The 25104-nt window shown below is 37.9% G+C and overlaps 1 protein-coding gene across 1 annotated transcript; it reads right to left on the bottom strand.

Moving 5' to 3' along the window:
- Positions 1 to 1981: 1981 nt before the first annotated feature.
- On the bottom strand, positions 1982 to 19079 carry cog7 (component of oligomeric golgi complex 7). The gene is made up of 17 exons (XM_062054873.1): positions 18588 to 19079; positions 18338 to 18486; positions 15819 to 15935; positions 15580 to 15748; positions 15408 to 15490; positions 15196 to 15318; positions 14929 to 15127; positions 14720 to 14847; positions 11816 to 11970; positions 11633 to 11749; positions 6492 to 6557; positions 6217 to 6403; positions 6009 to 6149; positions 5854 to 5937; positions 3001 to 3115; positions 2786 to 2929; positions 1982 to 2594 (listed from the first exon to the last, which is right to left on the bottom strand). Exons 1-17 carry the CDS (start codon positions 18751 to 18753, stop codon positions 2428 to 2430), a joined length of 2310 nt encoding a protein of 769 aa, XP_061910857.1. The 5' UTR covers positions 18754 to 19079; the 3' UTR covers positions 1982 to 2427.
- Between the last annotated feature and the right edge of the window lie 6025 nt (positions 19080 to 25104).

Raw genomic sequence — 25104 nt, 5'->3', positions numbered from 1 at the left:
CGCTCCTAGGAACAAGAACATACACAAAGGACGGCAGGGACAACTAGCAACAGAATGAAAGGAGAATAACAAAACCTGTGGCGACAGGTCATGACAAAACAAATGTACTTGGAAGGGAGTAAACCGTTTTTTTATGTTCTATTTATGAAAATACTTGACTTAGCATTAATGAGTCCTACTTCACAGAAAATGTGTTTATTACGGTTATGTTCCAAAAAAATTGATAGCAAAAAACGAGGGATTACTGTATATGAAAATGCTTAATCAATCATTCCGTCAGCACCCCTCTACTTTCTCGAAGAATCTACTATTATTCCATGTTACTGTGCATGTGCACACTTGATTTAGGAAGACGTTGCAAAACAAACTTGCTGGAGTGGTTTTGAGAGTTTTTTTGTTCTTAATAAAAATTAAGCGGAGTATCTCAAGTGGAGCAAAAAAAGAGTTAAAAAGACAGAAGAAAGCAACAGCTTTTATTAAAACTATTATCAAGGTGTAAACTTTTTCTCCGCGACACCGAATGTATGTGATCAACACAGCAAGAGCTACTGCAGGATGCAAGTGGTATGTGAGTATTATAGTGGTCAACTATAGAAACCGAGAGTCCAGTAAGATGTAGCAGGAAGGAAGGACGGCAGGCAGGAACTCGAGAAGCAATATTTTAAAGTCTTAACTCTAGTTCAAACACGGCCACCGTCGAAAGCTCTTTTTTCCCCACCAGTCACACATTTTTTGCCTTAAGGATAATAACACTATCCCTCCCGTCTGGTCCAAACGCGCTAACAAAATAGTATGAAAAATAGCTAACACTTTAATAAGTATTTCTATCACAATAAAAACATTGGGATCAGTGATAATCATTGCGCTGCTCGCTAAGCTTGAATGTGTAGCTTCCTTGTTAGTTAACTTTCTACCATTTCCATGTTTTTGTTATGCGGCTGGCCCCAATGATTCGGTTTACCATGGGCCCCAAAATGATCGAATACCCCCCTGTACGCAGATGAATCATGCATTTATTTTGTCTGCACATGTTTCTTTACCTTACCTCACGGACGATTAGCTGAAAGGCGGTACGGATTGCTATATGTTCAAAGTTGCACAATCTGAATGCACTTCAAATAAAACTGTGACTAAGTTTTGCACAAATAAATATAGTGTGTTCAATTAAAACATAAAAAAAAAAAATTCCTGTATGACATTCTGACAATAAAATTATACATAGTGGGGTCTTTTTTAGTTAACTTAAATTATGCAAGAGAGTAATAATATCCTGTGATTAATCACGATTAAAAAATTATTTGTTTGAAAGCACTAAAAAGTACATACAATTAACATTTTTCAATTAAAGCTGCATGAGCTTTTTAATTCAACGTTCTATGCCCTTTACAATTACATTTGATTCTTAATTTGTATACAGTACAGGCCAAAAGTTTAGACACAACTTCTCATTCATAACACAACTAATGGTGCCAACCCTATTGATAAAGCAATAAATTCCACTGATCAACACTGATAAGGCACACCTGTGAAGTGAAAACCATTCTCTCTTGAAGCTCATCGACAGAATGCCAAGAGTGCAGCAGTAATCAGAGCAAAGGGGAGCTATTTTGAAGAAACTAGAATATAAAACATGTTTTCAGTGATTTTACCTTTTTTTTGTTAAGTACGTAACTCCACATGTGTTCATTCATAGTTTTGCTGCCTTCAGTGACAATCTACAATGTAAATAGTCATGAAAATAAAGAAAATGCATTGAATAAGAAGATGCGTCCAAACTTTTGGCCTGTACTGTATGTCAATGCAATGCTTTTCATCCAACCAAATGGCAAATATAGTTATACATTTTGTCATAAACATTGCCAAAACAAAGGGAGTATTTATGATAACCAAATATCCTCCAAAAATGACAGGAGAGCACTGCTGTTTTTAAGGGCTGACTGCAAAATAATGTTAGTTTTAGGAATCTGTTTAAAAAATATATCAGTCACTCAAGAGTTTTGAACCAAACTCCAGCCTCTCTGATGTCATTCAAATGACAAATCTGTAGGCCACCATTAAAACATTTTCTTAATTGCATGAAATAACATTTGGACACCATTATAATATTGTGTAAATGCTTTATGTACACATTTATAGAATACTTAAAAATATATTGAAAAGGTCCTGTCCTCACACAACCCAAAAAGAAGACACTGTTTATGCTAGAAACCTTCATTCAACTGTAATTAGCAATATTAGCATAAGTAAGTAAGTAAATGCCATTACATATACCCTGATTTTGCAAAGTATCAAAGAAAAAGCTACAGACAATACCAACACCTCCAATCGTCGATGCTTCCCGATGTAGTGCACAGAAATAAAAAATATGTTGATATACAAACCGTCGCTTCAATGGATATATGCAAATTGAGGGAGAAGGGGATGTTTTTAGAAGTCAATGGAGCGGAGGGCGCCGATAGTAGACGCCAGTCTCCGAGGTAACTGTTTGGAGGTTTGTTTGTAGTCTTCTGGCTTGGTCCTCAGCAGGGTGACGATATGCTGGAGGCTGCGAGACGGCTGCAGCCCGAGAGCATCCATCACGTTGCTCAAATAGTCTGAGCAGCACAAATAGAAACATACACACGTTGTATGTTTTAACTACAACCAGTATGAATAAAAGGCTAGTTGTGTAATAACAGAAGACTCCACCAGAGGGAGCCATTGCTGATTTTACATCAGCCAGGTCCAAAAGAATATAATTTATCTTGTGAATCATGTTGTAGTGAAAGTATCTCGACTTATTTACCGATATCCGTGGCCAGCTGTTTGGTGGAATGTGCGTTCAGCTGAGGGATGAGCAGGATGGCGTCACAATACGTCTGCATGGTTGCCCGAGCGATGGAGCCCAGCCAGTAGTCTGCTGTGTTGTCCAGCTCAGGAAGGTCATCACCTGAGGCGGGGTTTGGAAGTCATGAAGCGAAGGGAATATGTGGAAAAACACAGAGAGGGGGATTCTGTAACCTTGCTCGGGAGGAAAAGGTAACTTCCCGGCATGCAATGCCAACTCTAATGCCGGATCCTCTTGCGCCACAAAGGGTTCCAAGTGGAGCGGCAGAGACATCAGGTACTGCCCGATCTGGAAGAGGATGACATTGTAAAGTTAAAACTATCAACCAAGTGCATTTCTGCATTTACTCAAAAACACTCTAATGCTCTAATGGACGCGAACTGTCATCTTCCCGCGTGCCTCAAACTTTAAACCTACTTACTTACAAACCTTACCTACAACTGTCATCTTCCCGCGTACCTCAAACCTACTTACTTACAAACCTTACCTACAATACCCTACTGTGCAATATTACCTTTCGAGTGCAATACATCCGACACTGATTGTTATCACTCCGGTACTCTTGTCTTGTTCTGTATATTGTACAGTACCGTATTTTTCGGACTATAAGTCGCAGTTTTTTTCATAGTTTGGCCGGGGGTGCGACTTATACTCAGGAGCGACTTATGTGTGAAATTATTAACACATTACCGTAAAATATCAAATAATATTATTTAGCCCATTCATGTAAGAGATTAGACGTATAAGATTTCATCGGATTTAGCGATTATTGTTTTGTATATTGTACAGGATTGCTTATTATTTTTATTGGATAGTCTATTTATTTCAATTCTTAGTTTTATCTTTATTACTTCTTGTGTAATTTATTTTTATCCCATTTTTGTTCCCACTACCGCACCTTAAATTGTAGACACACTTTTCAAACTTAAAATAAACACAAATAATGTCTGCAACTTGTGGACAACAGAGCAGACGACAAACAATGGAAGTCTTTGGTGGTGTTTCTTTCCATAATTATAATAATTACCATATTTTTCTGACTATAAGTCGCAGTTTTTTTCATAGTTTGGCCGGGGGTGCGACTTATACTCAGGAGCGATTTATGTGTGAAATTATTAACACATTACCATAAAATATAAAATAATATTATTTAGCTCATTCACGTAAGAGACTAGACGTATAAGATTTCATGGGATTTAGCGATTAGGAGTGACAGATTGTTTGGTAAACGTATACCATGTTCTATATGTTATAGTTATTTGAATGACTCTTACCATAATATGTTACGTTAACATACCAGGCACGTTCTCAGTTGGTTATTTATGCGTCATATAACGTACACTTATTCAGCCTGTTGTTCACTATTCTTTATTTATTTTAAATTGCCTTACAAATGTCTATTCTTGGTGTTGGGTTTTATCAAATAAATTTCCCCAAAAAATGCGACTTATACTCCAGTGCGACTTATATATAATTTTTTCCTTCTTCATTTTCGGCCGGTGCGACTTATACTCCGGAGCGACTTATACTCCGAAAAATACGGTACTAATATCAGTTACATTGAATTAAACAGTACAGTAATTTGACAATGAGCTCTGAGTATGTGATTTTACGTCCATCTAGTGCCTTCTTTTGAGTCTGTATGGTATAAAATGAGTAAAGCATCAATACAATATTTGTTTATCAATTTTTGTTGAAATCATGTGCTTTTTGAGGTTACAAGGAATGACAAATTCATCAAATCACAAGTTGATTCAAAGTTGTTTTTAAACAAATAAGCCTTTAAAACATTGCAACTTTTGCCACAACTTTCTAGAAAAGGTTGTCGCGAAATCAGGCATTTTAGGCCACAACAATCTCAAAAATGCCTGCGAAATCCTGGTAGGGCTAAATATATTACCACATACATATATGAATATTTTGTTCCCCAGAAGGGTCAGAAAAAGACAGATTGATTATATCTGAGGTGGCGCTAAATGACTTGTAGAGCTTTTCTTCCTGTCACACACACACACACGCACAACTACATTTTCCATGTCAAAAACAGATCTTGTAAAGAGTTGTCTTATATTCATGTCAATACAATATAGGTATTTTTCCATCCATCCATTTTCTACTGCTTCTCCATCTCGAGGTTTCGGGGGTGCTGGAGCCTATCCCAGCTGCAATTAGGCAAGAGGCGGGGTACACCCTGGACAAGTCACCGCTTCGCCGCAGGGCGAACACAGACAGACAGACAACATTTTTATCTGTAAAAATGCATTTCCACAAATGCAGGTGTTCTTTGTACTTGACACCTAACCTCTTGAAAAATATCTGCAGTTGAGTAGACAAATGCACTCCGCTACTAAAATTCTGTATTGTAGTATCAGCTAAATATTTTGATATTGCAAGGGGTGCCTAATGTTGTGGCTGGTGAGCGTAGGGCAGCGCTATTAAATAGTTTTGGGAGCCACACTTTGATGTGAACAAGAGCATGTCTTGTCTTTGTGTGATGATGTCAATGAGTTGTGGTTGTATTGTATAATAAGTATGTGTCAATAAAAGGGCATTTTCTGACTTTTCTTAATTTGATTACATGCTATAGCATGATTTTATTGTCATAATTTTATTGCATGATTTTTGTATCCCTTTAATTTAGGTAGCCAGGGACTGCAGATGGAAATGAGCTATTTAGCTATAATCTGGTACAGAACATATCTGTCTTTGAGCTTAATGTTTCTGTGCATTGTCCCTTCAAATAAAGACTAAACTAAACTTTCACTTCTCTTTTTACTATTATTCTTATTGTGCATTCTCCTGAGAATCTACTGTTTTGAAGGATCAACTGCAAAAAAATATAGTCAAAGATCATTTATAATACAGGGGTCTGGTGTTTTTAGGAATCTGCAGAAAAAATGTTAAGTCTTTTCCAAGTTGTTTTAACTGAACTGCAAGCCAGTATGGTGAAATGTTCGGACCACCAGATGAATAACCCTGGCGTAAGGTTTTTTTTTTTTTTACAGGAAGTCAAAAGAAAAACGTACATTAGTGATGTACTCTTGTGGAGACAGGCTGAAGGTAGGCAGGTCCTCAGCGTAGCTCTCTCCTAAACCAGGTGACTCTTGACTCTGTGCATGAATGACACAATATTAGAGGAAATTACATGCACGCACATGTATCCAATTAAAAAGATGCTCACTTCTGTCTTGGCGACAGGTGAGAGCTGGTGTTTAATCTGTAGAAAGACAGAGTCGAAGGCCAGCTGATGAGCCTGCTGATTGAGGCGGGTCAGCGTCCCCCTTGGCTCGGCTAACAGGTTGGAGTTCCCCGCACCTTTCTCCTGCAACACAAACATGCAGGATCGCATTAGCGGACTAGCATAACCTTGATGAGCCCTCCTGTCGCACCTTCAATGAGTAGAGCACTTCCATTAAACAGTTGTAGTCCGTCATGCTGCCCCTGTGAAGATAGTTGTACTCCTGCCAAGGATTTTTGGTGGCGCCCTTCCTCTCGGCGGCACTGGCTTCCTGGATGCCCGCCAGACTACGAGGGCTGTATGTCTCTGACAGGTACTTGCCCGCCGTGCCCATGATTCTGCAGGAAGGGTTGATTAAGGACAAGAGTTGCACGATTATTAACGCCGGAGAGTTGAATGATTGAAGTAAAACATTAGCTCGCTCACTTGTTTGACAGCTGCTGTTCGAAGGCTCCACACTGTCTCAGTAACTCGCCACATGTAGCGATGATTCTGTAAAGCACGACATGACGTCTCAGCATGAGGAAGGCCGACAAGCATAGAAACTAGGGGTGCATATCAGTAATCCAATTTCGATATGCGGAATTATGACGCCACACTGATAATTCCATAACGGATAAAACATTTGAAAAAACGCTCCAATGACGCAAGATTACCTATTAGAATAGAATAGAATAGAAAGTACTTTATTGATCCCTGAGGGAAATTCAGCATTTATATATTATGCTGCTGTTTGTGGATTAAGGTAAAAAATGAAGCACTCCTACCTCCTAGGAGGTTCTAACTCCGCTTGAACTCACTGGAGTAAATAAACATATCTTCCGTTGGTCGTGTGGGACTTCGTTACTCCTATCAAAACAAGACATTCCTTGGAAACACTCCATGGGGAAGAATATATATATATATATACATATATAATATAAAATATAATATAATATAATATATAATATATACTATAACAATTATTAACATAATACAAAAAATAATGTATAATATAAAAAAATCTAATAAATATATGTATAACTATATAACTATATATATATATATATATATATATATATATATATATATATATATATATATATATATATATATATATATATATATATATATATATATATATATATATATATATATATATATATTAGGGCTGCAAATAGTTGGCGATTAATTTAGTCATCGATTTGTTGAAACTATGCTATGCGCATGCGCGGAGTCTTTTTTTTGGGGGGTTATTTTTTTGTTGTTGTTGTTTTTTTGTTTTATAAACCTTTACTTATAAACTGCAACATTTACAAACAGCTGAGAAACAATAATCAAAATAAGTACAAAAACTGTACAAAACAGCACCAGGGCGGCGGTGAGGCTAAGTCTCATGAGGTGGCGCAAGCTAGCCAATGATGTGTCATGTGCAGCTCAAGTGACGACGGCGTCTCCTTTGCTGGAAAAATTCGAAAAATGGCGCAGGAAAACACTACCGATAGTTTAGCGGAGAAACATCTTGAGGTTATTGCTTCAATGGAGAAAAGTGTACGACCTAAGTCGTCAAAAGTGTGGGAACACTTCACTTTAAAGACTTCAAAGAAGACCGTTTCCTGCAAAATGGCACGGAAGTACAACATTGCTTCAGGAGCACCTGAAGAAGAAACATGTTGTAGCCATGGATGAAGGGAACAACTCACAGTACGTAACTTTTTAAGTCCATAGTGGCAACAGGCATTCATGAGATCAGCTTTTTTGTGAGTAACGTTAAAGTTATGCCTTTGTTGCAACGCGGGGCTGATAATGTGTCTCCGGCACATTTGACTCCATTTTGAGAGAGAAAACGCACGGTTACCAATTTCGAAATAAGCGTAACGGACAGAAATATCTCAGGTTGGTTTCATAATGGATCAATGTAGCCGGGCCGATAAAGCTATATAAATCTATTTAGATTTGAGTGACGCTTTCGTTAGTATAACTAAACGTTATGAAGGTGCTGGAATATTTCATGCTATTATTCAGAGGCAGCCTAAAATGAATCCTTTATTATTCACAACAGAAACGTGTACAATATCTGATTCAGTTCTGATGAGTTACATTTATAATAATGATAAATGGGTTATACTTGTATAGCGCTTTTCTACCTTCAAGGTACTCAAAGCGCTTTGACAGTATTTCCACATTCACCCATTCACACACACATTCACACACTGATGGCGGGAGCTGCCATGCATTTCTGTGTTATTATTGGTGTATGCTGCACCCCCAATGTCCACAACATGGTGCCAGTATGCTGGTTTTTTTCAATAAAATACTGGAAAGGATAGAAATGTAGTTTTGTCTCTTTTATCCGATTATTAATCGATTAATCGAAGTAATAATTGATTATCAAATTAATCGTTAGTTGCAGCCCTAATATATATATATATATATATATATATGTGTATATATATATATATATATACACACACACATAAGTCACTAGCTACCCTGGAACGCCACCAGCATTCATGCCTCAAAAGCACATGAAGACGCTTCCCCTGGTAAAGTCAGCCGCAAAGAAAAGCTGTTGGCCGTTTTCATCGTGGCGGGGTCCAAAAACTGCAAAAACCTCACCAGAGACGTCGGTAAAGCAATTTCCTCATGGAAATACAATTATGGTACTGGACAGAGCTAGCCTGAGCAAGCTCCCCACCAGCGGAGCGACTCGCCCGCTCAGGTGGGCATGGAGGAGGGAGACATCCTGCAGGCTGCCGCTCCCTCCTTCATTAGATTTACATGCCGTGTGTATGTCCAAACAGGCTAAACTGTCAATCATATCCATCCATCCATCCATCCATTTTCTACCGCTTGTCCCTTTCGGGGTCACAGGGGTTGCTGGAGCCTATCTCAGCTGCATTCGTATCATCAGAAATAAAACAATGCAGCCAAATTAGGGATACATTTGACCACAGAGATATCAAAATGCAGAAAGAGCCCACCTCCACCATCGCTTAGGACACATGGACCTCTTGGCAGCGGACCTTTTGGAGCCACATAAACGCCGCTTTTTTTTGGATGTATGTTTGTTGGCAAAATACGACACTCCTGCACACACTGATGGATGGAAACCAGGACATAAGTTGCATTACTAATTTTTGGATGGGATGTTAGCCCTACCACAGTAGTGATGTCATACTGGTTACTACAGTACATGGACAGCTTGTCAAATCCACCTACATTATAATATAAGAATAATAGATATCATAATGCAGCTGAGATATGCTCCAGCACCCCCCGCGACCCCGAAAGGGACAAGCGGTAGAAAATGGATGGATGGATACCTAAAAGAAACCAATGTACCATATTGACTGGCATATAAGACAAGCTAGAAGTTTAGATAAATCTAGTGCACCTTTCAATTCCTTGTGAACAATTTATCGTGCACGCTGTCCATAAGCTAATAAAAAAATAAAACACATTTTTAAAAATTGCTATACTGTGATATAAGGCAACCAGTCTTTTTTGTTAGTGATTTAGACATCTTCTCTCTGAGTAACATGGAAACTGTGCAATCAAAATAACTTTTGTGTGTGTGTGTTTTTATCAGTCTTGTTTGAGTTTAATTGTGAACTTTTTGAGCAACTCAAAAATAAAAGTGACAAAAACTTGCGATGTCATCAGAAGATATCCTCAGAAGATTATAGCACCTACAAAATGGTCCAATTAGGGCTGGGTGGTGTACCGGTATTATGAGTTATATCTAGTGCTGGACAATTAATACAAATTTTATTTCGCTTTTGATTATGGCTTCTCACGGCCATTAACATATAATCATCGGAAAAAAAACTATTAATCCACTGCAATGTGATCACTGGTGCCGCAGTGTCCATGCAAATTTTGGAGTTGTCGGTGAAACGAATGAAGTGAAAAAAAGGTCCCGTCTACTAGAAGTTGTGGATCTCAAAATGGTTGCTACTTTTTATTTGACACAACACTAGTATGCCTAATCAATAATAATTAAACTCAACAAAAAAGTAAGGCTTATAATTTCCATGTTGACGTAACCGCGGACGGAGTCACATAATTGGCCAATAAAATGGAATCCGCTGTTAAAAGCAGAATATCACAGAAATTGACATAAATGTGAGTGAAATTAACATTTGTTTGGGAAAATAATGTGTCCGGGGCCGCTCATTCATCACCCAAACACTCAACCACCCTACAATGTTGAGACAGTCACTTGGAACGGCGACTAAATTACGATGCAAAAGCTGGCAATAACAATCCATACATCCACAACACATCTCACCTGCTTGTGTTGTTGTGAACGACATCATCAATGTAACATCAATGTACAAATAGAACAGCAGTCCCAACTTGAGAGGGGCTCAATTTTTTTTTTTTTTTTTACAGCCTTAAGATGTCTCCTTACTTGTCAAGCTGAGAACAACAGCACAGCAAACTTCTCCCCTCTACAATAACAACGCTGTGCGCCACATCCAGTCTGACTGCGCAAACAAAATAAAGGTTTCAAAAAAGTATTTTACAAAAAGCATAATGTACTTAAAGCACTTATTGATACATTTACACAAATATTATGCTTTGGCCAAAAATACTGGTCAAAATTGTCCTAAGATGTATTGCACAAATAAATGTGAGGATTTTTGCATTTAATTAACAAACATTTTATAAAATGTTATTTGACACAAAAAGCACACACTCTACAGTGGTAAAACACAGGTAAAAAGTAAAAACAGGAAAAAAAAACAATGTAAAAACTTAATTGTATTGTTTTTTATTTCTCTGTTGTTATTTAGATTTATTGTTATTACTATTATTATTTTACTTGTTGGGGTTTATTCATGAGTAATTTATATACATTTTTTAAACTATATTTAAAATTTAGTTTGAAAGGGTGTTTAGATGCAGTGGCAATATTGTCACGTACCACACAGCATCCTGCAGTTGACAGCTTGGGTGTTCCTGGTTTAATGTTTTAATGGAACAATAGTATTGTAAAAATGTTGAGCTAAAAAACACACTTTGTTAAAGGTAAATTATTTTCAAGTTGCTGCTGACCAGAGACTTTATTTTATATTGTGTTCATTTGTGTTTTTGTTAATGGCTGAAGATTTGAGCATAGCTAATATTTGTTTTAAAGAAATTTGAATATTATACTTTAATATTACTATATTATTTTCAAGGCTTTTTAATATTTGTATGTGCATCTATCTAAGCATGAAACTTTAAAATTTCCAGAAGAATTGACTCATGTTAAGTATCCAGCACCCCCCACAACCCCGAAAGGGACAAGCGGTAGAAAATGCATGGATGGAAGTTTTTGTTTAAAAAAAAAATTAACATCCATATTTTAATTTGACTTTTTCAAAATGCACTTTGCGGAAAAGAATATCAGAATATATATCGTATATTGATATCAAGGCAAAATATATCGGGATATGAGTTTTAGTCCATATCACCCCGCCCTAGTTCCAATCGTACGCACACAACTCACTGGAGGGCCTAAATGCATGATAAGGATTGCTATAATATGCTAGTTTGTAGTCCCAAGCATTAGTCATCTATTTACTTATGTCACAAACCTGACAGAGTTCTGGAAGGCCGTCCAGTCCTCACGGAACACGGAAGAAGTGGGTGCGTCCTCCAGTTTGCACTTCTTCCTGATGGACCGCAGTGTAGTGGAGAAGTCGGACACATACCTGGAAAAAAAACCCACTAGCATGCACGCACAAGAGTCAATAGAGTGTGTGTTTGAAGATATTTACTTGGTGAAGAGCGCTTTGAGAGCCTTGAGGAGGCCGACCACGCCTAGGCCATCAGTGAGCTTCACACAGCGGTCCACAGCGGCACTTGCCAGGCCAAACAGCTTCCCGACAGAGTGGTTCAGCTCCTCCACGCAATCAATGACATCACCATGCTCCTAAATGTGGACAAGAAAGTGAAAAATGTGACTAAACACAGCCAAAATGCGGGAAAAAATGGTTAGCATAGTGGCCACTGGCCAGTAGGGGTGCCAGAAAATTTAATTCACATTCTTCTTAATCGATTCATAATTTTTAAGAATCAATTTCTAAAAGTGTTTTTTAGGCCATCTCCTTGCTTACCCGCTTAACGTATTTGTCATACTGTATGTAACCTGCTCAGAGGAGCTTATATGTAACCTGTAGCCATTTTTGAAAATATTTTTATTATAATTTATGTACCAAATAATACATTGTGAAAATCAATTTGCATTGAGAATCATGTTGAATTGAGAATTGATTCTAAATCGAATAGTCACCCCAAGAATGGTAATCGAAATTAATCTTGAGTCGTATGATTCACATCTTTACTGGCCATGCATGTTTATTTACTTAGCTAGGGAAAATAACGGTAATTTGTTAGAGCTAAGGTGTTTTTGGTAAAAATGCTTATCACACATGTTTATTTTTGTTATGAGAGTCAATAAATCACCCCCTCTTACCTTTTTTACCCTACACATGCTGTCTTTTCTCACAGATATTATACAAACAATGATTTGACTTATATAATTAACAATTCCAAATAGTAACCTTTTATTTATTAATTGGCATCTACTGAAAGCCAGTATGAATAATGACCAGTGCAACTGAATATTGCAATAACATACTAATAATAATGCAAATAATTACAATGGGAGTTGAATAATGACCAGTGCAACTGAATATTGCAATAAGATACTAATTTCTAGGTAAGAAATAGAATTTAGCTTGTGTATTACAGTATAATGTATTGCAGTTTTGCTATGAAATGGGCCTCTACATACACTACAGCACCTTATCTTTAAATTCCACAATATGCATTACTCTACCGATACGTACAATATGGTTTATAACATATGGCATACAGTGCATTCAGAAAGTATTCACAGCGCTTCACCTTTTCAGCATTTTGGTATGTTACAGCCTTATTCCAAAAAGTAATACATGTATTTTTGTCCTCAAAAAATATACATGCAATACCCCATGATGACAATGTGTACAAAAGTATTCACAGCCTTTGCCATGAAGCTCAAAAGTGAGCTCAGGTGCATCCCATTTAAACTGATCATCCTTGAGATGCTCCTATAGCTTAATTGGAGTCCACCTGTGGTAAATTCAATAGATTGGACATCATTTGGAAAGGTACACACCTGTCTAAATATAAAGGTCCCACAATTATGCATGTGCATGGCAGAGCACAAACTAAGCATGAAGTCGAAGGAATTGTCTGTAGACTTCAGAGTCAGGATTATCTCGGGGCACTTATCTGGTAAAGGGTACAAAAACATATCTGTTGCTTTGAAGGTCCCAATGAGCAAAGTGGCCTCCATCATCCGTAAATGGAGGAAGTTTGGAACGACCGGGACTCTTCCCAGAGATTGCCGGCTGCAGGGTGTCTCCCTCTTCCATGGCCACCTAAGCGATCGGGGAAGAAGGGCCCTAGTCATGGAGGTGACCAAGAACCCGATGGTCAATCTATCAAAGCTTCAGCATTCCTCAGTGGAGAAAGGAGAACCTTCCAGAAAGACAACCCTCTCTGCAGGAATGTATGGTATGGCAGAATGTATGGTATAGCAACCAGATGGAAGCAATTCCTCTGTAAAAGTTGGCCAAAATGCACCAAAAAGACTCTCAGACCATGAGAAACAACATTTTCTGGTCAGATGAGCCAAAGAATGAACTCTTTGGCGTGAATGCTAGGCGTCATGTTCGAAGGAAACCAATACCATCCCTGAAATGAAGCACGGTGGTGGCAGCATAATGCTGTGAGGATGTTTTTCAGCAGGAAACTGGAAGACTGGAACTGGATGACTAGTCAGGATAGAGGGAAAGATGAATGCAGTAATGTACAGAGACACCCTGGATGAAAACCTGCTCCAGAGTGCTCTTGAACTCAAACTGGGGCGACGGTTCATCTTTCAGCAGGACAATGACCCTAAGCAAAAATTTCAAAAGAATGGCTTAAGGACAACTCTGTAAATGTCCTTGAGTGGCTCACACAGAGCCCAGACTTGAATCCGATTGAACATCTCTGGGGAGAAAATGGCTCCATTAAACCTGATGGAGCTTGAGAAGTGCTGCCAAGAGGAATGGGTGAAACTGTCCAAAAATGGGTGTGCAAAGCTTGTGGCATCGTATAAAAAAAAACTTGAGGCTGTAATTGCTACCAAAGTATTGAGCAAAGGCTGTGAATGCTTATGTACTTGTGATTTCTCAGTTTTGTATTTTTAATAAATTTCAAAAAGCTATTTGTAATAAACAAACTTTCACATTGTCATGATGGGGTATTTTGTGTATAATTTTGAGGACAAAAATGAATGTATCCCATTTTGGAATAAGGCTGTAACAAAACAAAAATGTGGAAAAAGTGAAGCTATGAGAATACTTTTCGGATGCACTGTATATTATATTTTGTTTACCATTAGACATGTGACGTTCTTGAATGAGTCAAGTCTTTTGAATTGCTCTTTTAGGTGAATAAGAAGTTGTTTCTAGTTACATATGCGAACCAAGTAATTGCCACTAATAGAATATATATTTTATATACTTGTGAGAAAAATTTAAAAAGTACAGCAAGGTGCCGGTCTTTTGAACGACTCTTTGAAAGTAGCGGCTCCTCATGATTCCTTCAGAGAGCCATAAATCCCACCTCTATTTACCATATCTTACCAAAGGCACAGCACTGATCTGGATGAGGAGGTGCGTTTCCTCCAGTTCTCCATACTGCAGCTGATACGACTTATAGGGGTCGTACAGCGCACACACAAGCTCATTCACCTTCAGGAGATTATTCTCACCTAAAAAACACAGCAGACACTATTACCACCAAAATTCGAAAGAGTAATTTACAAAATCTACCCTTTAAGGTCACTACAGACCGATGTGTGGCATCATGGCGGCCTCAAGGTTGTGTCCCAGTGTGAGCGTGGTGTGGTGGAGCTCCAGCAGGGTGTCAAGGCACTTCTCTGGAGCCGCCCGATCCATGGCCGTGCTCAGGCACACGGGGATCGAGGGAACCATGGCGCCCAAAGTCTGGATCAGCAACACGGTCACCACCTCATACGGGTTCTTGAACACCTGGAGGGTAAAGAACATTGTAAGTGTATCCTATATCTATTAAGGATGTAACAAATTTTTTTTTGTACTTGGCTGCACCACTGGAGCTGAGTGTGCCACGTGGAGAACAAGGTGTCGTAGAATTCGGATAGCTGCTGATTTAGGCTGAGCTCGCTCTGGGAGAGATCCTGCCACATGTTCACCAGCTGCCCCTGGAAAGGTCCCAGCACAGCCATTTATTTACATTCACACATTATGTCATAGCAAGTATTTAAAACATGATCGAGCTTTGTTTACTCACTTTATGACACTTGTAGTAGTAGGCAAGGAGTTGCGGCATTCTGTCAATTTCTGAGAAAACTTTAACAAATAGTTTGGCTTGGTCTGCACAGGGAAAATGAATCAACCAACAATGTTAGACCAAAATAATAATAATAAAGCGATAACAGTTGCACTACAAAGCCTAGACTTACCTACAGACATGGAATTAAATGCAGAGACTATTTGCGGGCTGGCCAGGGCTTCTAGTCTGTTTTTTAGAGCCTCCAGGTGGACACACTTTTCTGAGTAGTCTGGTGTGTCCACCAGCATGGCCAAGCTGTTCTGCATGCTTGTCAGCTTGGACGAGATGGCTGCAAGATCCTGAAAACGAGCATTTTTCTTAGATACAATATGCTGTTGATCAGTAAAAACAAAGTATGCTTTATTGAACCTGTGTTTTGAAGGTCTCTTCAATGTCTGTGCTTAGTGTGGTCCATTTGTCAGCTTCCTGCAACGCTTCTGCTGCCAACTGCATGCGACTCTTCACCTGATCAATCTGCACCAGGACCTAGGATCCAAAAGAACACAAACAACAGCATTGAGTCGTTTCTATAACATATAACTAAGTTTGATTTATATGTAGTAAGAGTACAGTAGGACTTATCTTTAGAGTGTTTTGAAATAAGAGCTGTCTCTCGGCTAATTGTTATGATTTAAGTTGCAAGCAGAAATTTGAGTTACAAGCCTACCCGCCATTAGTTTGCGTAGCAAATGTCACAGTGAATCTCGTAAGATCCACCCAAAACATCTGGTCTTACTTGCTCGCATTGGCTTATAGCTAAAGATGGACATAACTTTGTTTTCCAACCATGAGAAGGAAGAATGTTAGTGTGAAGAACAGTGCTGAGAAGAAGCACATGATAGTAATTGAAGTAGGGCTAGGCGATATTTCGAGTTTGTAAGATATATCGATATATTTTTAAACAAGATAAGAATTAAGAAAATATCGTAATATCGATATAATTTATTTCACGTTAAAATGACCAAACATCGCTTATTTGTTGTGTGCCTTGTTCTCCCCCGCTCCTCACTCCCTCTCATGGGCTACTAAAGCACTCCCCTTCCTCCTTCCAAGACGTGCTTGCACGTATAAGAACATCCATGATTGGTTGGTTGTTTACTATGATGAGTTACGATTGGTTGAGATTAGGCCAATCAGAGGAAAGATATGGCGGGTCATTGAACCAGAAAGGGAAATCACAATAGACATCCCAAATGACGACGAAAAAGTTGTAGAAGAGAAGAAGGAATTTACGAGCGGGCGATTTATATATTTCAAAAAAATAGTGGAAGATGGCAGAGGGATTCTCTTCCGTAGATTTTTCTTTTAGCGATGTAGACGACGTCCAGGAAACCCACAATGCGCCTATTTAGCCACATTTGGACAAATATATGCGTCTGGATAAAACATTCAATTGTTGTTTACCATGTAAGCTCAAATCAAAACTGCTCTCCAGTTGCCAAGCAGGCCATATTTCGCATGAGAAATGCTGCCAAAAATGTATGCCGAAGTGAGGAAGATCATAGATAGATCATTTGATTTATGTTATGTAATTCTGTACTACTTCAACAGTTTATTTTCTGTGCTGTTAATACCCATCTTGACTAACTAGGTTAATAAAAGTGTCATTCAGTTCAATTTCAGTGAATCCCATTTAAAAATGTATATCTTTATATGTATACTTTCACCGGAAAAAATATCGATATATACATTGAATATCGAGTTTAAGTAAAACTACATAGAGATATACTTTTTCGTCCATATCGCCCAGCCCTAAATTGAAGTCCATCCATCCATTGTCTACCGCTTGTCCCTTTTTGGGGTCGCTGGAGCCTATCTCAGCTACAATCGGGCGGAAGGCAATGTACACCCTGGACAAGTCGCCACCTCATCGCAGGGCCAACACAGATAGACAGAAAACATTCACACACTATGGCCAATTTAGTGTTGCCACTCAACCTATCCCCAGGTGCATGAAGAAATAAATAATCCATAACATGACAGAGTGTGTTGCCAATTTAGTGAAGCAATTCGCCGTTCACTGATAGTCTGCACCAAACTGATGAAGAATGAGTCTTTCGCCAGTCAACAATGTTAAAATAATATCCGTGAAAATATGAAAAAGCTGCTGATGGTGTGTTTGACGGACATCCACCTTGAAGGAGATGCTGTAGAAGTCCACTCTCCACTGCACAATTACTTCATAAAAATAACATTATGTTGTATTGTTTTTCATACAATATACATCTATATGGGGGGTTAGTATGTGTGCCTCACAATACTAAGGTCCTGGGTTAGAACCTGGGCTCGGGATCTTTCTGTGTGGAGTTTGCATGTTCTCCCCGTGACTGTGTGGGTTCCCTACCATGAATTGATTAACGTGGACCCCGACTTAAACAAGTTGAAAAACTTAATCGGGTGATACCATTTAGTGGTCAATTGTACGGAATATGTACTCTACTGTGCAATCTACTAATACAAGTGGCTTCCTCCCACCTCCTAAGACATGCACCTGGAGATAGACTGATAGGCAACACTAAATTGGCCCTATTGTGTGAGTGTAAATGTTGTCTATCTGTGTTGTCCCTGTGATGAGGTGGCGACTTGTCCAGGGTGTACCCCGCCTTCCGTCCGAATGCAGCTGAGATAGGCTCTAGCACCCCCAGCGACCCCAAAAGGGACAAACGGTAGAAAATAGATGGATGGAAGTGTGTTTTTATTTTTTAAATGTATATCCTATGGTAAAATGTTCATGTTTTTTAGGGAGTGGGCAAGGACCAATTAAATTAATATCTATTTATTTAAATAGGAGTGGGGTTTTTTGAGTGTTTTGAATGAAGAGCTCCCTTCGCAGAACCAATTAATCGTAGATTGAGGTACTACTGTAGATATTTTGAAGGTACACACACCTGCATGGACTGCACTGTGTCCTGTTCAAACTTCTTAATGTCCTCTTTGACCAGAACCATTTGCTCTTTAAGAAAAGACGCCTCCTGCTTCAAAGCCTCCACTTCTCGGAGCACTCTGGGCATGTTCTGCAGGGCCTGATTACTCGTCTCTGCAGAAAGCAAACATCCAGTGTAAGACATTTGAGATGACTCTGTTCAGCGTAATGAACCACATAATGCAAACTATACACGTTTTAACTGAACCACTGACCCTCAATGGAATTGTTGACTTCCTGGATGAATAACTGTAGCTTCATAACTAGCGTTGCGGCGTGTGCGTCCGCCTTCCCCGGTGCATCTTTCTGCACCACCTTGAAGGCTCCGTTCACCCAGTCTTTCACATCAAAATCGTCGTCCAGGAACTTTGAGAAATCCATCTGCAGCCCTGAAAGATGCTTCAATCTCCGTCAATAATCTCAGTTGACGTCATCAAACCATTGGAATAATGACAGGTAGCTAGCTAGCTAGTTTTTCCCAAACAACGGCTTGGACAGGAATAAAAAATAAATTGCCCATGAAAATGAAATAATCATTACAACTAAGTATAGTTCCAATAAGGCGACAACTTCCTCCAGAGTTATGTTTGAGTATGTAAAGATTTCAGAGCATGGACGTAAAATGCGGGTGTGGATAGAAGTGGCAACTGACAACAACTTCCGGTTAAAGTGCGCTTTGTTTACCTTCCCCAAGAAACAAGTGCCGTCATGGCGAAATGACCGAACTCTTACCGATTTAGAAACAAATTCGGACAATAAATATAAATCATACTATTATTTAATTCGATCCGGTAGTGTTAAATTATGTACTGGTATGTCATTGAAAACAAAGTATAGTGCAATAGTGAAAAATGCCCAACTAGAAACATGCTCTGTGACAAATTTAAAAAGTGATGTACAGTATGGCGCTTTCATTTGTTCTGTTTTTTGCATCATTCGCTTTCAAATTGTATCCCTCTCACATGTTTCTTTATTTTTTCGTTTCTTTCTTTCTTTTTATTTTTTTAAATTACTTTTGATATCTTGAATTATTGTCTGTAAATTGTATTTTTATTATTACTGTCATCAGCCTGACCTAAGCCTTTATAACAATGATTGTGATTAACACCGCTCTTACTCTGTGTGTTTATTGTAGAGGTAGGATGTTGTAGCGCATGTTCTCCACTTGGGGCGCTCTGGTGCTGTGTAGTGTTTAACACCACAGCAGTTGTGTGTTCAACAGAAGAAGAAGAAAATAAAGTATCCTCGGAGAGAGGACGTTGATAGGGATGGGCGATACCACACTTTTAGGATTCGATACGATACCGATACTTTTTCTTGCATTTTCATCGATATCGATACCGATACCGATAATTTCTTATTGGCTATTACTATTGTTATTATTTAAGACAAATCACAAGACAAATACAGACCATTTATACCACATTCATTATTGTCAATATATAATAAAAGTAAAATTAAAATAAATAACATAAATATGAAAAACAAATTAAATATTATATATAATAATAACTATATATTATATATAATAATAATTAAATATTAGGGCTTTCCAATTAACAGTCAAATCCGAATTGCAAGAAGCTGCAGTTATTTTTTAAAGTTTGTGATATAATTAGCAATTAATGAAATATGAAATAGGCTAATGTTTTCGAAATGTAAGAAATCATGTTACAGATTAAAACCAAAATCACATTCAATCATATATTCAAGATTTTCTTGGAAAAAAATAAAACTGTAATGCAAAGATGAAGAATCTCCAAATTGCATCTCTTTCTTATCTTGTTTTAAATACTCAAGCAATTTTCAACTAACAGTAAATTCCCCTGTGTGGAAATTATTTGAATTTAGGATAATCATTTAAACAAAAATATTCAGTAAACATTACTTAAATAAAAAAAAAACAATGCCTGTTTTAAGTCAACAATTGGACAACACTGGATATGCCTGGCTGCATCGCTGTCGGCTGGCTGTGTGTGTGTGTGTGTGTGTGTTGCACGTTGACGACGCTCATTCGCTGTCTCCTGTCACGTGACTGGGCCAGCTCTATACTCTGCCAGGTACAAGGGTGTCCCAGCACATAGTAAGTTAAGTAAGTCATCAAAAACATCTGAAAGTGATGCTTGCACCCCCACACGCCGTTTTTTGGTTTATATCGATACTTTTTTCAGAAAAGTGATGCCAAATGAGTAGCGTGTGAGTATCGATATATCGATACCACAGGATCAATACGCACATCCCTAGACGTTGATGATCGAACTCGAATAAAGTGTCGTTCATGTGCACGCATAAATGAACTCCATTAAGCTCAAACACCTTAACAACATGCGTTCTTATCATTTGACAGGGTTTATCCTGTTTATATATAATCACTGAATAAAATTAAAATCATGAGTAATATTACTAATTCCCACTGGGGTGAGTTTTCCTTGCCCGTATGTGGGCTCTGTACCGAGGATGTCGTTGTGGCTTGTACAGCCCTTTGAGACACTTGTGATTTAGGGCTATATAAATAAACATTGATTGATTGATTGATTGATAATTCAGTGTTAATATTTGTATCTGTAGTGAAAAAGTTGGGCCCCGAGCTTAAAAAAGAAGATGACAGCTGTCCTGTTTATATCGACGTGGATGAATGGATATATTAGAAAGCAGTGGCGTGCAGTCACTAGAGGCAGGGGGAGGCACGGCCTCACCTGCCATCATGGAAAGAAAAAAAAAGTAAAAAGAAAAAAAAAAAATTAAATTGTTATATGTATCCAGTGATTATACTAAAGTTATTTTCCATTTAACTTCACCAGTTTTAGATTATTTTTATTTTTATTTTCACATTTGCCGTTCAAATACTGAGAAGAGACGGTGCGGTGATCAGCAGCCAGTTGAGGCACGTACGTCACTGATTTGTGCCTCAACATGGATTGTGCGCAATGACTCGGCTAACTGCTGGCCTGCTGTGCAGTGAGACCGTATTGCTATGTGAATTATATTATACATTTCCACAGTTTAGTTAGCTGAGGTATATAATGTACAGTGTATTTTGTCAACAACTGTATGTGTGTAACGTATTTCTTGTGCTGAGCGATCATAAAACTGGAGGCTCGTCTCATAACCCCGCCTCCTGGTGCCATAAGCACCTCCGCCGCAGAATGCACCGCCCGACGGGAGCGCCGCGGCCACACCAACCAAAGCCCACACCCAAACCCTCCACGTGCAAGACCGAATCCACCCAAAAAAAGTCACTTAACAAGAAGCCAAAAAGTGCAAAAACAACAATGCTCGCGCGGCGCGCCGGAGGAGCCGTGAACAGGGACACAACATTAGGTACACCTGCACTGCAGCGCGGATTTCATATTTCATTCATTCACAATTCTTCCAACATGAACACCACTGCTCCCGCACTTATAAGTAAAGGTAAGACCATAATAACGTTTTTTTTTTTATTAAATGTGCTTTTTTGTGTGCTACAGTTTGTAAGTGTAAAGTGAAAGTTAAGTATATGATTGTCACACACACACTAGGTGTGGTGAAATTTGTCCTCTGCATTTGACCCATCCCCTTGTTCACCCCCTGGGAGGTGAGGGGAGCAGTGGGCAGCAGCGGCGCCGCGCCCGGGAATAATTTTTGGTGATTTAACCCCCAATTCCAACCATTGATGCTGAGTGCCAAGCAGGGAATAATGCTGGTATGAGCTTTTAAACATAACCCGTTAACTGCTGCCAATCAAATGGTGAATAAGATACTCTTTAGGGTTCATATGTTTGTAAATCTGACTGTGATGAAGTCCGTGCCTCACCTGACATTAACCTCACCGCACGCCACTGTTAGAAAGTGATTGCCCAACGTGTTTTGATGAACTGGATGCTATGACCTTTTGTGACCACTAGAGTGCAGTGTTGAATCGGACATTCCATGTCAAACAAGCTGTAAGGCGCACCTACTTGCTGGCGTTTAGGTCAGGGGTGCCCAAACCTTTTCCACTCAGGGCGGCACACTAAAATAAATGAAATGAAAGCAGGCGGGGGCTATTTTGAGATTTTTACATATCAAAACCATTACAATATATAGAAGGGTTTCAGTCATGAAAATTTTTTAAAATAATTTTATGTTTTTTTTTTCAGACTTTTTGACTCGGGGGACCGAATTGGGCAAAAAAAAATGTTGACCGGTAGCCGAAAGCCGACTGCATGTAAAGTAACCATATATATACACACATATATATATATATATATATATATATATATATATATATATATATATATATATATATATATATATATATATATATATATATATATATATATATATATATATATATATATATATATAGAGTATAAATATGTCTACATAAATATACCTATTATATTAATATATTATATATATATGTTGCCAAGCCGGCCATATTTCGCATGAGAAATGCTGCCAAAAATGTATGCCGAAGTGAGGAAGATCATAGATAGATCATTTGATTTATGTTATGTAATTCTGTACTACTTCAACAGTTTATTTTCTGTGCTGTTAATACCCATCTTGACTAACTGGGTTAATAAAAGTGTCATTCAGTTCAATTTCAGTGAATCCCATTTAAAAATGTATATCTTTATATGTATACTTTCACCGGAAAAAATATCGATATATATATATTGAATATCGAGTTTAAGTAAAACTACATAGAGATATACTTTTTCGTCCATATCGCCCAGCCCTAAATTGAAGTCCATCCATCCATTGATTAATGGAAGCAGGCGGGGGCAATTTTGAGATTTTTACATATCAAAACCATTACAATATATAGAAGGGTTTCAGTCATGAAACATTTAAAAAATAATTTTATGTTTTTTTTTCAGACTTTTTGACTCGGGGGACCGAATTGGGCAAAAAAAAATGTTGACCGGTAGCCGAAAGCCGACTGCATGTAAAGTAACCATATATACACACATATATATATATAGCCTATAAATATGTCTACATAAATATACCTATTATATTAATATATTATATATGTAACATATACAGTACAGGCCAAAAGTTTGGACACACCTTCTCCTCATTCAATGCGTTGTCTTTATTTTCATGACTATTTACATTGTAGATTGTCACTGAAAGCATCAAAACTATGAATGAACACATGTGGAGTTATGTACTTCACAAAAAAAGGTGAAATAACTGAATATATGTTTTATATTCTAGTTTCTTCAAAATAGCCACCCTTTGCTCTGATCACTGCTTTGCGCACTCTTGGCATTCTCTCGATGAGCTTCAAAAGGGTTTTCACTTCACAGGTGTCATAGTTTTGATGCCTTCAGTGACAATCTACAAGGTGAATAGTCTTGAAAATAAAGAAAACGTGTTGAAATGAGAAGGTGTGTCCAAACTTTTGGCATGTACTTTGAGTTTGAGTTTATTTGGAACATGCATGCATACAACATGATACATCACAATTTCCAGTCTATTCAACATGTTCGAAAAGGAATAGGAGGAAGCAGAGCTTATTTAATCCTACCCCTTTTCCTTTACATATCAGTTGCTAAAACTTTTGTTCACTTCCTGTTCTTAATTTATTCACAATATACTCCATAAGTAATAACATAAAAAAAAAATAAATAAATAAAGTGTTTACAAAGGAGAAGAACCATGATAAACATTCTGAATTTATTTCATCCATCCATTCATTTTCTAGATAATCTTATTTATCTCACCATATGAAATATAACTTACTTCACTAATCCATTATCCATAAGTAATAACATTAAAACAAAAACAAAAAAATAATTAGTGAAGTAAGTTATATTTCATATGGTGAGATGAATAAGATTATCTAGAAAATGAATGGATGGATGAAATAAATTCAGAATGTTTATCATGGTTCTTCTCCATTGTACTTTGTAAACACTTTAAGTTTGAAGAGTTTCTTGAAGTGTATCTTATTAGTACATTGTTTGATTTATTTGCTTAATCCATTCCATAATTTAATTCCACATACTGATATACTGAAGGTCTTAAGTGTTGTACGTGATTTTGATTTATTGTACATTTTTTGAGCAATTACTGTTTAAAACAAATAAATCAAATCCCCACTAAAGTTCTCAGGGAAACAAAATAAAATTAAATTGTTAAAAAAAAAACTTACTTTTTTTTTTTAACTTCCAACACTTGTTTTTTTATTTTTTTGTTTAATGCTTTTTTTGTCACTGAAAATTTTGTTTTTAACGGCAAATACACATAATATGCAATAAAAAAAAACTGCCTGCTTTTCAACTTACACCTGTGTGTATGTGCTTTTATTCCATGTTCTTATGTTTTTTATGGTATTTTAAAAATATGTTGCAGGCCGTTTAAAATTAGCTGCGTGCCGTCAATGGCCCCAGGGCCGCACTTTGGATAATTGTAGTTTCTGTAGCTGTAAAAAAAAAAGAAAAAAAAAAGGCTTTTGCATTATCTGTAAGTGCAAGTTAAAACTTTATCATGCAAAGCAAAAGCCATTTATCAACAACACCCGGAAACGTTGCCGGCTTTGCTGGGCTCGAGCTCCTCTAAGATGGACTGATGCAAAGTGGAAAAGTGTTCTGTGGTCTGACGAGTCCACATTTCAAATTGTTTTTGGAAACTGTGGACGTCGTGTCGTCCGGAACAAAGAGGAAAATAACTATCCGGATTGTTCTAGGCGCAAAGTTGAAAAGCCAGCATCTGTGATGGTATGGGGGTGTATTAGTGCCCAAGACATGGGTAACTTAC

Source organism: Entelurus aequoreus, linkage group LG08, assembly GCF_033978785.1.
Source record: "Entelurus aequoreus isolate RoL-2023_Sb linkage group LG08, RoL_Eaeq_v1.1, whole genome shotgun sequence".
Lineage (NCBI taxonomy): Eukaryota > Metazoa > Chordata > Actinopteri > Syngnathiformes > Syngnathidae > Entelurus > Entelurus aequoreus.
The sequence above is the reverse complement of the archived record's forward strand: the minus strand, read 5'-3'. Positions and strand labels throughout refer to the sequence as shown.